Raw genomic sequence first — 13,431 nt, 5'->3', positions numbered from 1 at the left:
TGTTGGCATGTAGATAGTGCCTGATGGTTGTTATGGAGACTTTGTGACCCCAAGATGCTACTCTTTGATGCAATTCTCTAACAGTGAGCTTTGGAGAACTTTTTACTTCTCTTACCATCCTCCTCACGGTGCGTGGTGGCAAGATAAACTTGCATCCTCGTCCAGGCTTGTTTGCCACTGTTCCAGTTGTTTTAAACTTCTTGATTCCTCTGACTGTAGATATGGGCAGGTGTAGGCGAGCAGCTATTTTCTTGTAGCCATTGCCTGACTTATGAAGGTCGACGCACACCTGCCTTACTTGAATGGTGTGTTCTCTTGTCTTTCCCACGTTGAAGAGTGGATAAGAGAAATAGGCCTCTGTGTCACATCATATTTATACCCCAGGGAAACAGGATGTGATGAATTACTAATTAAAGGTTCCGAGATACTCTGATCAACTTTATAAACTACAGTAGAAATGACAGAAATGCTTCAATTACATTTATTTTCTAGGAATTGTTATAGGTGCCAATAATTGTGGAACAGGTGATTTTATGAAAAATAATGATTTCTTAGTCAGGGATTTTTTTTTTAAATTCACCCAAATTAAGGGTTACATTTTTCTACAATTTTCAGTGCGAGATTATGCTTCTGCAATAAAAATTGAATTTATTTTAAGGCTTTTAACACATCTTAACCAGGGGTGCCAATAATTGTGGAGGGCACTGTACCACATGGCAATGTGGAGCCATAGCACAGGTTTTTATTAAAAATAAATAAATATTATTATTAATAATGAGACCGCGTCAAGGACAGAGGAGGGTTGCGCACCACCAAACTTAGCATGTTTCCTGTACGTGTAATGTAAACATGACCTTTACGTGGCATCAAGTCACTGACGTAAAAAAACAAACAAAAGAAAAACCCGAAATACAATCAGAGCAGACAGACCTAAACAGATTTGCAAAAATGGAATCTGAATCGCAGTTCAAACCACATGCGAATGTGGTTTGAAACGGATGTCAAAATCAGATCTTGTGATTTTTATCTGTTCAGACTTGCTACGTAAGACTGGTTTCCAACTGTGCATGCATATAAATTGGATGTTGACTAACAGTCTGAACATAGCCAAGTGGCTAATGAGTCTCTCCAGAAGAACAAAAACATTGCCATGACTGATTACTTAAGCAGCCCTTAATATTATTGGTTTCTCTTTACATCTTTGGATAGACACACTGTCCTTGGCACCCTCAAAAAAGTCCAAGTCCTTCCCGCGCCATGTGGCGCATCGGGCAGCGCCAATCTCCGTTTCCGTAGCCCTCGGCTTCTCACCTATTACATAGCTAGGGTTACAGTTGGGGGCTAATCCTCTGGTAACCATGAGAGTTTAACTCCCCACTTGCATCTGTATTACAGCATGCCTTGCCAGATGGTAGCAGGTACCATTTTTATGATGGTCTTTGGTATGACCCGACCGTGAATAGAACTCATGATCTCCAGACCAGTGTTGCCAGATTGGGTGGTTTCGAATTCTACTTTGCGGGCAAAAAATGGCTTGGGCTGGTTGACAAAAATTGGGCGGGTTTGACGTTAGTTTGGCGGGTTTTTATCAGATGTTTATAAATATTTCGCACCAACGTTCTGTGTGAGAGAATGCAGCCAGAGACACTTATATAGCCCTAGAAGGACTTTGATGCAGCACATTCTATGTACTATCTACGTCCACTAGTCTACATCTAATCCAATCCATATTAAACACTTCTGTGACCCAATCAGAGATCGTGGGCATCACACGACACAGAGTGCAGTTAGTGAACGACGGCTAGTCAAGATGCCAAAGTGGGCAAAATACAAAAAAAAAAAAAAGTACAGAAAGGAGTGGGAAAACGACCCAGATTTAAAGTCATGGATAGTTTCATCGAATGACGGAGAGAAGGCACACTGCAAAGTTTGCAACACTGATGTTAAATTAAGCAGAATAACTAGGCCTATAAAATTAATAAAACAAACAGGATAAATAAAAAGATAAATAAATAAAAGACATAAAAAATAAATAACCTCAGCAATGCAGACGTTAGATATGCATCGTAGCCTAACATAGCCTACATAATATTATGCGTGTGCATCACCTACTGGTGCATGTAGGATTCAGAACACAGCAGATGATTGCAAAGTTATAATCTGATTCAACTATACGTAGCCGAGTACCAGACAGCAGATTTTTCACCTCCAGCACTGACGGTCTCATGTTGCCATTTAGAAGTTGTTTGCATTTTTGTTCGATTTACAAATAGTATACTGGTCTTTAGCTGCATATTTTTACTTTACAAGATAGGCATCAAGTACATTTTACATTTTGGGCGGTTTTAAGTGCATTTTGGCGGGTTTTGAATACATTTTGGGCTGGAAAACGTCAGCAGTATCTGGCAACACTGCTCCCGACCGAGAGGCGGACACGCTAACCACTAGGCCACTAGTCGGTTCCTTGGCACCCTGATATGATTAAAATGTTCGACAAAATAATGTTTATTTTTGTTCAAGATGTAACCAAATGTGTTCGCAAGTCAGAATGCAATGAGCTGTACAGTAATGTAAATATTATTACTACATAACCATTATTCCTTACAAAAATTTGTCAGGAAATCGAGCGAGTCGAGAAACAAGTGTGAGAAGAATTATGATCTCAAAAAAAACTCATTTTAATTTCATACAACCTGATTTAAAATTCACAGGCTGTGAACTTTGTTGTGGACTATAATTTTAGAAACATCATGATTGTGCAACCCGTAGCAAAGTGTTTAAGATAATGAGAGTCAAGCAATCTGGTGTGGAATTTAAAGAATCGGTTGTTGTGTTGTCAAGGTACTAATAAAACTTATGCTATTCACTTGACTGCTCTTTAGTAAACACAATCTCATTCTTTTTTCTCCACTTCTAAACCATGTGGCAGGACAATGGCTTTCGAAAGTGACTGATGGTAAATTATCTGGGGGCAAGCTGACGCAGGGTGACAAGCAAACACTGTAGAGTTCTGTCAAGCACACTATGTGGCATTTTAGAAATCAAACGTCTTCTACGTAGGTGGATGAGCTGGCATGCACCCGATTCCCCTTTGGACAATCAGCTTAATGCTTGACTAGGACATTTTGAAAGCCTCAAACAAGGGCTGCAATTAAGACCCACCTGATATCCCCTCTACAACCTTATCTAAATGGCAAAGCAAATCAGCTTCCAGGAGAGTAGAAATGGGGAGAGAGGAAAAAAAAAAAAAGCAAAGCCTTTCCCCAGAGGTAAAGCAGCCATCGTGCCAACAGTTTCTGCTAAGGTGAAGAGCTTGGAAGCATCAATCACCCACACGTATCCCTCACGGTGACAGACACAACAAGAAAAACTTCAACATACTCTGACAGCAAGGTAGACAGAGGGGGAAGCTTAAAGGTCAAGATGATATGCTAAGGACAGAACAGAAACCGTACAAATCACCATGGAATTAGTTTATGGATCACAGAAAAGGAAAGCTACTGCTTTGTACACAATCCTCTTACAAGATATTTCTGAGGATTTTATAAACACACCAATGCTGTACAGGACAGTTACAATATTTCCAGTCCTGGAAACGAGCACATTTTTGTAATTTCCTACTTTAACCTACTAAGTGCCTGGCAATTAACTGGTAAGTTGAAACAGGTCACTGATGGATTTCAACACTGCAGAATTAGAATTAGGCCAAGTTTACATTAGACCGTATCTGTCTCGTTTTCATTGCGGATGCACTGTCCGTTTACATTAAAACGCCTGGAAACGGGAATCCGCCAGGGTCCACGTATTCAATCCAGATCGTGTCTGGTCCGGTGCTGTGTAAACATTGAGAATATGCGAATACGCTGAGCTGAGCTCTAGCTGGCGTCATCACTGGACAACGTCACTGTGACATCCACCTTCCTGATTCGCTGGCGTTGGTCATGTGACACGACTGCTGAAAAACGGCGCGGACTTCCGCCTTGTATCACCTTTCATTAAAGAGTATAAAAGTATGAAAATACTGCAAATACTGATGCAAATACTGCCCATTGTGTAGTTATGATTGTCTTTAGGCTTGTCATCCTTCCACTTGCAAGTGGTAAGTGACGCGCATGCCCGACACGCACTGAGATCACACACACAGCGTCTCAGTCCCAAATCACTGCTCGTGCGCTATACTCGTGCGCTCTGTGAGCTGCGCAGGGCTGGAGTGCGCACCCTCCAGAGGGCACTCGCTGTTCAGGGCGGAGTGATTTGGAGCGCAGGATGCCTGCGGAGCCAAGCGTATCCGTGTATTGGCGTTGCTATGTGCACGCGAATCGTGTATTGGCGTTGCTGTGTGCACACTAATCGTTTTAAAAACGTTAATCGGATGATCCGCTGATACGGTCTAATGTAAACCCCACCTTAGTAGAAATCAGCAACAGAGCTGGACTTTATTTATTTATTATTATTATTAAGGCCTGACTATAAAACCAGGCAGTACTAAAATTACTATTAAGCATTTCACAGGATCATTATGGTCCACATTTCATTATGGTCCACATTTTGTTAAAATTATAGCATGCATCCTAAAATACTGCTGTAAGGAAGTAAAATGTATTTATTCTATCCACAGTCACTGGATATGAGCAATCGCGCACCCTGATTGGCTACTCTATTACTAGGATCTCAGCTCATAGACCAAGAGCAGAGAAAAACAAAAATGCCAGAGCGCATCAAGTCAGATATATCACTTTGTTATCAAGTATTTAAAAGAAACAGAAATAGTTAAATAAAAGAACAGTCCCCAAACCCCCCCCACCGAAACATCTCCTGTTCCACACTCCAGCCCAGTTCGTGGCGGTACTTCACCTTTAAGTTGGTTTGCCAATCGCCAAAAAAAGAAGAAAGTGGCGGAGCGTGTTACTGAATCAACTGAGGACGAAATAAAAACTGTACTTGAACACCCCTCCCCCCAAAATAAATAGCAACAATATGGAATAAAAGTATTTGATGGCAAGAACGTTTTTTTTTTTTCAAGCATTATCATTATAGCATTTTTCACAAATTGCTCCTGTCGTTTTGCCGGTTTGTTTACCTTCTAAGTTGAAATGATTTTGTCGGACGTTTTGTGTAAAGTTTTTATTTATTGAATTTGCAAAAAATAAAAAAGCTCCGTTTCTCAAAATCCAGTGAATGTGGATAGAAAACTCCCCCCAGTTATTTCACTCAATCTTATCGTACATGGCTTACAGCAGGCTTAGCGCGGCACACCTTGTCAGCTATCAGTGCATATACTGTACGACTCAATTTCGTGGAATAACTTAAGTATACCAATGCTTAGTGTCACAGAGCGTTACCTGTAGGTCTTTAATATTGGGGAAGGGAATGCCAATAGTGACCACTGCTCTTGCATTGTCATCAGAAAAATCCAGTCCCTCGCTCACTTTCCCTCTGCAAACTGCAATCAGAAGCGCCCCGTCTGAGTAAAGATGAAAACAAATTAATAATCAGTCATCAAATAAATGCCTGCACAAAATAAATTTTACAGAAAATCACACACAAAAAAATTTATTTAAAAAACAAAACAAAACAACATGTTGACCCCGTGTCCGCATGGGTTTCCTCCGGGTGCTCCGGTTTCCCCCACAGTCCAAAGACATGCAGGTTAGGTTAACTGGTGACTCTAAATTGACCGTAGGTGTGAATGTGAGTGTGAATGGTTGTCTGTGTGTCAGCCCTGTGATGACCTGGCGACTTGTCCAGGGTGTACCCCGCCTCTTGCCCGTAGTCAGCTGGGATAGGCTCCAGCTTGCCTGCGACCCTGTAGAACAGGATAAAGCGGCTACAGATAATGAGATGAGATGTTGACCCCAGAATAGGAGATTAATTTTGTTTCCTCCCACCTCGGGCTCCACTTTGTCTGATGGCATTGTAGTATGTTTGTAACAGCTCATCAAAGTCACTCTTGGCTCCTCCACGCGGCTCTGCAATCACTGCTTTCCGCTCTTCCATCTTCTCCCACAAGCCTGTGTTCATCCAGCGATCTCTCAGCTTATCCAGCATCTATTCAGGCACAGATTTACCAACAGCTTCCTCACTATATACAGGTTTCGGTGTAAGGAACATTTAACCATAATGTCACAATGTGCATCTTCACTCAAATTTATGCACTTTAGCCAAATTCAGAGTTGAGTTACCTGTGCTGAGGAGCATTTTCAGACTTGAGTTAGGTATGTGTAGTCAGAATTCAATGCCAAAATTGTGCAAAATATTCAGACCTCAAAACATAACTACATACTTCAGCTGTCTTAAAAAGTTGTGAGAGTTGCACACGGGAGGTGGACTCAGGCCCGCCGACAGGTGGGGACAAACGGGCATGTTGTCCTAGGCCCAGGAATGGTGGTGGTGGGGGGGGGGGGGGGGGGGGGGGGGGGCAGAACTGGGCTCTCATGAAGTTGCGATTATCTTATTTCATTTCAAAGTGTGTTGATTTGGGGGAGAAATGTGCTATATTTGCATTCAATAAATGATTTCTAGATCTTTTGCCTTTATTGTCTTTGAAAAAGGCGTCAAGAACCCCCTACCACCCCTAATGCAAAAATGGTTCGGTCTGACTCTTTCAGCCCGTCCCTTCTGTGTGTGTGTGAGAGAGAGCGAGCAGACCCTCCCCCAACCCGCGAGCACAGTGTCACAGGATTTTCTCAGTGCGCTCCCTCCAAACAACGGGGATTTACACGAAAATGGAAGGAGATATTCACAAATTTCTTTCACAGTGAGCGCCACAAGGCTCTCCTGAACACACTGATGTAATTATTTTGTCTGTAGTATAAAAAATGAGGTCACTAGAGCGAGTTAAAAACGAGTGACTTTTCTGCCAAGTTTATAATGGGAGTCTATGGGGAAGCGTGTCTGTCCTCTCCTCACTTTCAGGCTTCTCATTCAAAAACTAAGTCCTATCGTTTAGGTAGACACATTGTGTGAATCAGGACAAGTGTGGCTACTACTTTTGAGAAAATTGTGTGTGTGGAGTGAAAATTGGGGCTGAAAACACAGTTTAAATGAGAAAGTTTGAGCTATTTTTCCAAGCTCTCTACACTCTAACTTAACGAGCTCCACTGGTGTGTAACGCAATAGACACCCATTATAAAGGCTGACTTTCTCAGGCTTTATAAGGGGGAGGGGGGTGGAGACGCGGGGGGGAGCATGGCGAGGGCGGGCGTGTTTCTTTTCAAAATATGGCTTGTGGGAACCGTTATTCCAAAATCTCGTACTCCACCTTTAAGGGGAAAAAAACGACATCGTTCGATCATAGCCCTTCAACAATCAGCGTGCGTGCCATTTGCCAACATGCACAAGTCAGGAGCACAGAAAAGAAAAGAGAAAAAGAGAGGAAGAAACCAAGAGACTCAGGGGCTCACTGCATAAATATTTTAAAAAGATTCGGATGATGCAGCAGGTACTAGCAAAGGCAGTGGGGCAGCTGAGCCAGGTAAGACACAGCCAACTTTTTCCAGCTCCGTAAAGTAACCCCAACCGCGGCACGCAATTCATGTTACAAACGAGGGGAGAGCAAGTCACACTGAACACCATATCAAACGCACAGAGCATTGAATCATTTCATAACCACAACGGCTTAATAACATTGTGTTTCATATATCTGATTGAAGCTAAGAATATTCACATTAGCCCGCAATCATATCCCGCCGTTTCTCGAGCGGTGTTCTTTTCTCTGCTTTTCACACTGGACAGTACGCACGCACAGTATACTATGTTCGACCCCAGCCCTGCCTGAAATCCCTTGTCCATCGCTGCTCCTTCAAGAGCACCCCAATCGCGTGAGTAGAGATAGAGACTGGGATAAGAGAGGTGTGTGTTGGGGGTGTTGGCCCGGGGGGGGGGGGGGGGGGGGGGGGGGGGGGCATTCAGAGCATTTTGTCCCGGGCCCAGCCAAAGCTGTCAGCGGCCCTGGGTGGACTATAACACCCCAGTCCCACTCTCGGTGAAAACCGGAAATTTTCCATTATTATCCATTATTATGCTGTAATGGTGTCTTGTTGGAATGGGAGTAAAACAGCAAAGTTGAAACATTAATCTATCCCCTGGTGACTTAGGAACATTTACAGAAATCTTTGGTTACAGCTCCAGTGGGAATCAGAACCATCAGATTTACATGTTGTGACCAGTCATGGCATTGGTGGCAGTGATGTAAATGATGTAGTGATACTGTGATGGCACTCATTACTCATTCTGACTCAATGTAAAACAACCAGCAGCAAATTCAAAACAACAAGCAAACATCAGCAGATACATTGGGAGCACTGTATCCACGGGGATTACGTTCCAAGATCTACATGAAGCTTGTTTTTCGTGTACATACATACCCATGATAAAGTTTCATTTATAAACTACACACAATACATCATCAAGAGAGCAAAACTAGCCTCTGCTCTCAGGGAAGGAGGGGTGGTATACTCTCTCACCCGTGTCAATTACAGTGGTTCAATCATGGGCATGTGTGACCTCATGCATATGGAAGCGGTGGACAGCGTTTTCCTCTGAGTGTGTTACATCGTCCCCTAACATTGCATAAGCAGCAGATGGCTGATGTCATGTGGCTCGGAGGAACATGCAGTTGGCTGGCGTCACATGCCTTAACCCTCCCTGGTTCTCATCCCTGTCGTGTGATAGAGTGAAAGACTGGGTGGGAATTGAGCACATCTACATTAGGGAGAAAATGGGGGGTGGGGGTAAACCATCCATCCATCCATCCATCCATCCATATTCATGAATTGAAAAGTTATAACCATATACAATAAGTTGTGTGAATGTAGTCTCTCCCACTCCCCCCTGTTGAATGAATGGGATTCTGACATTTTCGCTTAATAGCGGAGCTCCCAGCGGAGCACCATACCTAAGCAAAAATGGTAAACCCATCGAGTCGATCTTTTGTGGTTTGTCAGTGTGCGTGTACCACCAGTCATACACACCGCCTAGTGGCCAGTGTTAGTAATTACCAGTCATACACACCGCCTAGTGGCCAGTGTTAGTAATTACCAGTCATACACACCGCCTAGTGGCCAGTGTTAGTAATTACCAGTCATACACACCGCCTAGTGGCCAGTGTTAGTAATTACCAGTCATACACACCGCCTAGTGGCCAGTGTTAGTAATTACCAGTCATACACACCGCCTAGTGGCCAGTGTTAGTAATTACCAGTCATACACACCACCTAGTGGTCAGTGTTAGTAATTACCAGTCATACACGCCGCCTAGTGGCCAGTGTTAGTAATTACCAGTCATAACGCCGCCTAGTGGCCAGTGTTAGTAATTACCAGTCATACACGCCGCCTCGTGGCCAGTGTTAGTAATTACCAGTCATACACCCCGCCTAGTGACCAGTGCTAGCCAGTAAAGAAATAAAAGAAAAGAGAGTGACTATGATACAAGAAAATTCTACAACCCAGAAACAGATGGGAGCTCCGCTTTTAGGCAGTGCCTAAATCTATATATTGTTTTATTTTTATCTTGAGACGGATGCAAATGCGGAAACCTTTTATTTACACAGGATAGCCAAAGCAGCCAAAAAAACCCTCCAGGCATGAAAACACAATGAGCATCAATATAATAAAGACAAACTAACAGAAACCAGGGTTTAATAAGTTAAGTAATAAGTGTCCAAAGTGAAGCAGGCGTGTGTGTAGTTTGTATGCTTGAGTGAGTCAGCAGATACAGATACAGCAGATAACCTTTGCTTGAACAACACAAATGTTCAGAAACAGGAAGACAACTCTCTCAACAGAGACGTGGTGCAGTTTGTCTCGTTCCAAGCTGCTAATGTCTTAGCTTGAGTTTTTTACAATAATAGATTTGCCATCTTGTGAATTGTACATCACATCCTGTGCACATCAGACAGGAGATAAAAATCTTTTAGGGATAAAATTAGTTCCTAAGTTTAAAGTTTATTTTTCTGTTTCAATGTTTGTTGTGGGCGGCACGGTGGTGTAGTGGTTAGCGCTGTCGCCTCACAGCAAGAAGGTCCGGGTTCGAGCCCCGTGGCCGGCATGGGCCTTTCTGTGTGGAGTTTGCATGTTCTCCCTGTGTCTGCGTGGGTTTCCTCCGGGTGCTCCGGTTTCCCCCCACAGTCCAAAGACATGCAGGTTAGGTTAACTGGTGACTCTAAATTGACCGTAGGTGTGAATGTGAATGGTTGTCTGTGTCTATGTGTCAGTCCTGTGATGACCTGGCGACTTGTCCAGGGTGTACCCCGCCTTTCGCCCGTAGTCAGCTGGGATAGGCTCCAGCTTGCCTGCGACCCTGTAGAACAGGATAAAGCAGCTAGAGATAATGAGATGAGATGTTTGTTGTTAAAAGTGCTATACAAATAAACTGACTTGACATCCAGTCTCGCGTGGTTGGTGCTCTGTAGCGTTCTGGTAAATACAGTCAGGTGGGAGTACATGACATCCTTAACTCCCCCCCGGTATACAAGATTGAGTATGAATGAAAATTTGTTACCCATTCTGTGTTGTTTTTACCTCATACATTAACAAATTTTGGATACATTAGACATTAATTCAATGTTTTTCCATGTTTAAATTTTGTGCTTCTATATTAAATTGAAAATCAGCACAAGCAGCTGCATCTCTGTATAAGCACAATTTCTGACACATAAAAACTGATGTAACTTTTGGACTCAGGTTGTTGGCTTAAAGTTGCCCACTCTGAATACTGTCCTTATAGAATAGCTGTTAATAATTTGGATCCAGGACTAAAGCTGCAGGATAAAGGAGATCTCATCTCATCTCATTATCTCTAGCCGCTTTATCCTGTCCTACAGGGTCGCAGGCAAGCTGGAGCCTATCCCAGCTGACTACGGGCGAAAGGTGGGGTACACCCTGGACAAGTCGCCAGGTCATCACAGGGCTGACACATAGACACAGACAACCATTCACACTCACATTCACACCTACGGTCAATTTAGAGTCACCAGTTAACCTAACCTGCATGTCTTTGGACTGTGGGGGAAACCGGAGCACCCGGAGGAAACATGCAAACTCCGCACAGAAAGGCCCTCGCCTCCACCAGACAAGGTTGCCCTCTATCTCCACTTCTCTTCACTTTGGCTATCAAGCCACTTGCAAATCTTTACGTACCACAGATATTTATACAGGAATTACCAGGGGAGAGAGGGAGCATAAGGTGTCGTTATACGCAGATGATTTATTACTGTATATCACCAACCCTTCAACATCCATTCCCAACATCTTGTCTATACTAGAAGACTTTGGTAAGGTATCGGGGTACAAGCTCAACCTTTCCAAAAGTGTTTTATTTCCTATTAATGCTAGTGCCCGGGGACATACATTCAGTTCTCTCCCATTTAAGGTCGTAAATCAGTTTCGTTACCTAGGGATCATTATCACGGAAACTTTCTCTTCTTTATTCAAACAAAACTTTGCAGAACTTCTAGAACGTACAGAACAGGATTTTAAAAAGTGGTCGAATCTGCCCATTTCACTTGCTGGACGAATCAATGTAATTAAAATGAACATCCTTCCTAAATTTCTATTTCTCTTTCAGAGTATTCCAATTTTTATTAATAATGCCTTTTTAAAAAAAACTAGATAAATTAATTTCCAGCTTTATATGGAATAAAAAGACCCCTCGGATAAGGAAGGACTTCTTGCAAAGACCCAAGTCGGAGAGGGGAACGGGTCTACCTCATTTCAAATTCTACTATTGGGCATGCAACTTACGGGCATTCTCCTTTTGGCCCCAAGATTATATACCTGCTTGGCTTCAAATTGAGAAAAAATGCTGTTCCCCAACTTCTTTATCAGCTCTACTTTTTTCAGCTTTACCCATCACATATTCATATTCTGTAAACAATCCAATAGTCTCACAATCACTCTGAATTTGGTCTTCAATAAGAAAGTACTTTGGGTGGCACTTTGGATCACTTCGGGCCCCTCTAATCGCAAATCATTTATTTGCTCCTTCGCTCTCTGATACAAAGTTTTGTGAGTGGTACAATAAAGGGATTCACTCCTTTCGGGACCTTTTTATTGTGGATAAATTCCCATCATTCCAACAATTAAGAATTAAATTTGATCTACCTCATTCACATCATTTTAGGTATTTGCAGCTGCGAGATTTTGTCAGAAAAAACACCAAATCCTTCCCTAACATACCAGATAGTACACCAATGGATTCTATATTCTTACTGAATCCACTGACAAAAGGAGGAATCTCGACTCTTTACAATGCACTTTCATGTTTAAATGGTGCCACCTCCTTAGATCATTTGAAAACAGCCTGGACAAATGACCTGGGAACAGTCATAACTGATGAACTTTGGACAGGAGCTTTGAAGCGGGTGCACTCCTCTTCAGTCTGTGCAAGACATGGGCTCTTGCAGTTTAAAGTACTTCATCGATTACATTTTTCAAAAGGTAAAGCTCTGTAGAATGTATCCAAATATAAATCCTGCATGTGACAGATGTGGTCAATCACCAGCCTCGTTAGCCCATATGTTCTGGCACTGTCTGAGAATAATTATATACTGGCAAAAGATTTTCCAATCTTTCTGAGACATCATAGGAAAAGTGATTGATCCTAACCCACTGACAGCTATCTTTGGAGTTAAAGAACCCGGTCTCGTATTGTCTAGCTCTCAATATAGCATGATAACATTTATATCGCTTCTAGCACGCAGACTGATTTTACTGAACTGGAAGCAGGCTCAACCCCCGACTCACTCTGCCCTTTTGAAAGACGTTATGCAACATCTACAGTTAGAAAAAATTAAATTCTCATTGAGAGGGTGTGAAGATAAATTCCATCAAATCTGGAACCCTTTTATAGATCACTTCAATAGAAGTATACCAATACTTCCCGCAATTTAGCCTGATGTTAAAATGAAGACAGCACTGAACTACTCGATATCCTCTTTTATTTCTGTCGCTTCTCATGGGTATTTTTTTTCTTGTTTGTTTTCTTTGGTATATATATATATATATATATATATATATATATATATATATATATATATATATATATGTATGTGTGTCATTGATGTATATCGGTATGTCAGATATGTCAAATATTGTATGTTAAACTCTGAAAACCCCAATAAAAAGTGTGTTAAAAAAAAAAAGGCCCTCGCCGGCCACGGGGCTCGAACCCGGACCTTCTTGCTGTGAGGCGACAGTGCTAACCACTACACCACCGTGCCGCCCCAGATAAAGCAGGGGCTTCAAAGTTTGGGAGAATAGCAGGGTACAAATAATTTACAGCAGGGTGCAAAATGGTAAAATGCCTGCCAGCGGCAGACATAATGCACGCAAAGCGTGCAGGGAGGGAGAGAGAGAGAGAGATAGATGGATGGATGGAAGTACGAATTTTTCATGGGGCGGGATGGTTTGGAACAGGCCATCTAAAATTGG

General features: G+C 42.5%; 1 protein-coding gene across 3 annotated transcripts in view; it reads right to left on the bottom strand.

Annotated features, from left to right (window-relative positions):
• The window catches only part of brip1 (BRCA1 interacting helicase 1), a 77,254-nt gene that overhangs the window by 13,579 nt on the left and 50,244 nt on the right, over positions 1-13,431 (bottom strand). For all 3 annotated transcript variants that reach the window (XM_060944024.1, XM_060944023.1, XM_060944025.1), the window contains exons 15-16: positions 5,889-6,048; positions 5,343-5,464 (exon numbers count right to left, since the gene is read on the bottom strand). In XM_060944024.1, the coding sequence (XP_060800007.1) occupies positions 5,343-5,464; positions 5,889-6,048 (282 nt within the window). The remainder of the gene's footprint in view (positions 1-5,342; positions 5,465-5,888; positions 6,049-13,431) is intronic.

The sequence above is a fragment of the Neoarius graeffei genome, chromosome 17 (genome assembly GCF_027579695.1).
Source record: "Neoarius graeffei isolate fNeoGra1 chromosome 17, fNeoGra1.pri, whole genome shotgun sequence".
Classification (NCBI taxonomy): Eukaryota; Metazoa; Chordata; class Actinopteri; order Siluriformes; family Ariidae; genus Neoarius; species Neoarius graeffei.
The sequence above is the reverse complement of the archived record's forward strand: the minus strand, read 5'-3'. Positions and strand labels throughout refer to the sequence as shown.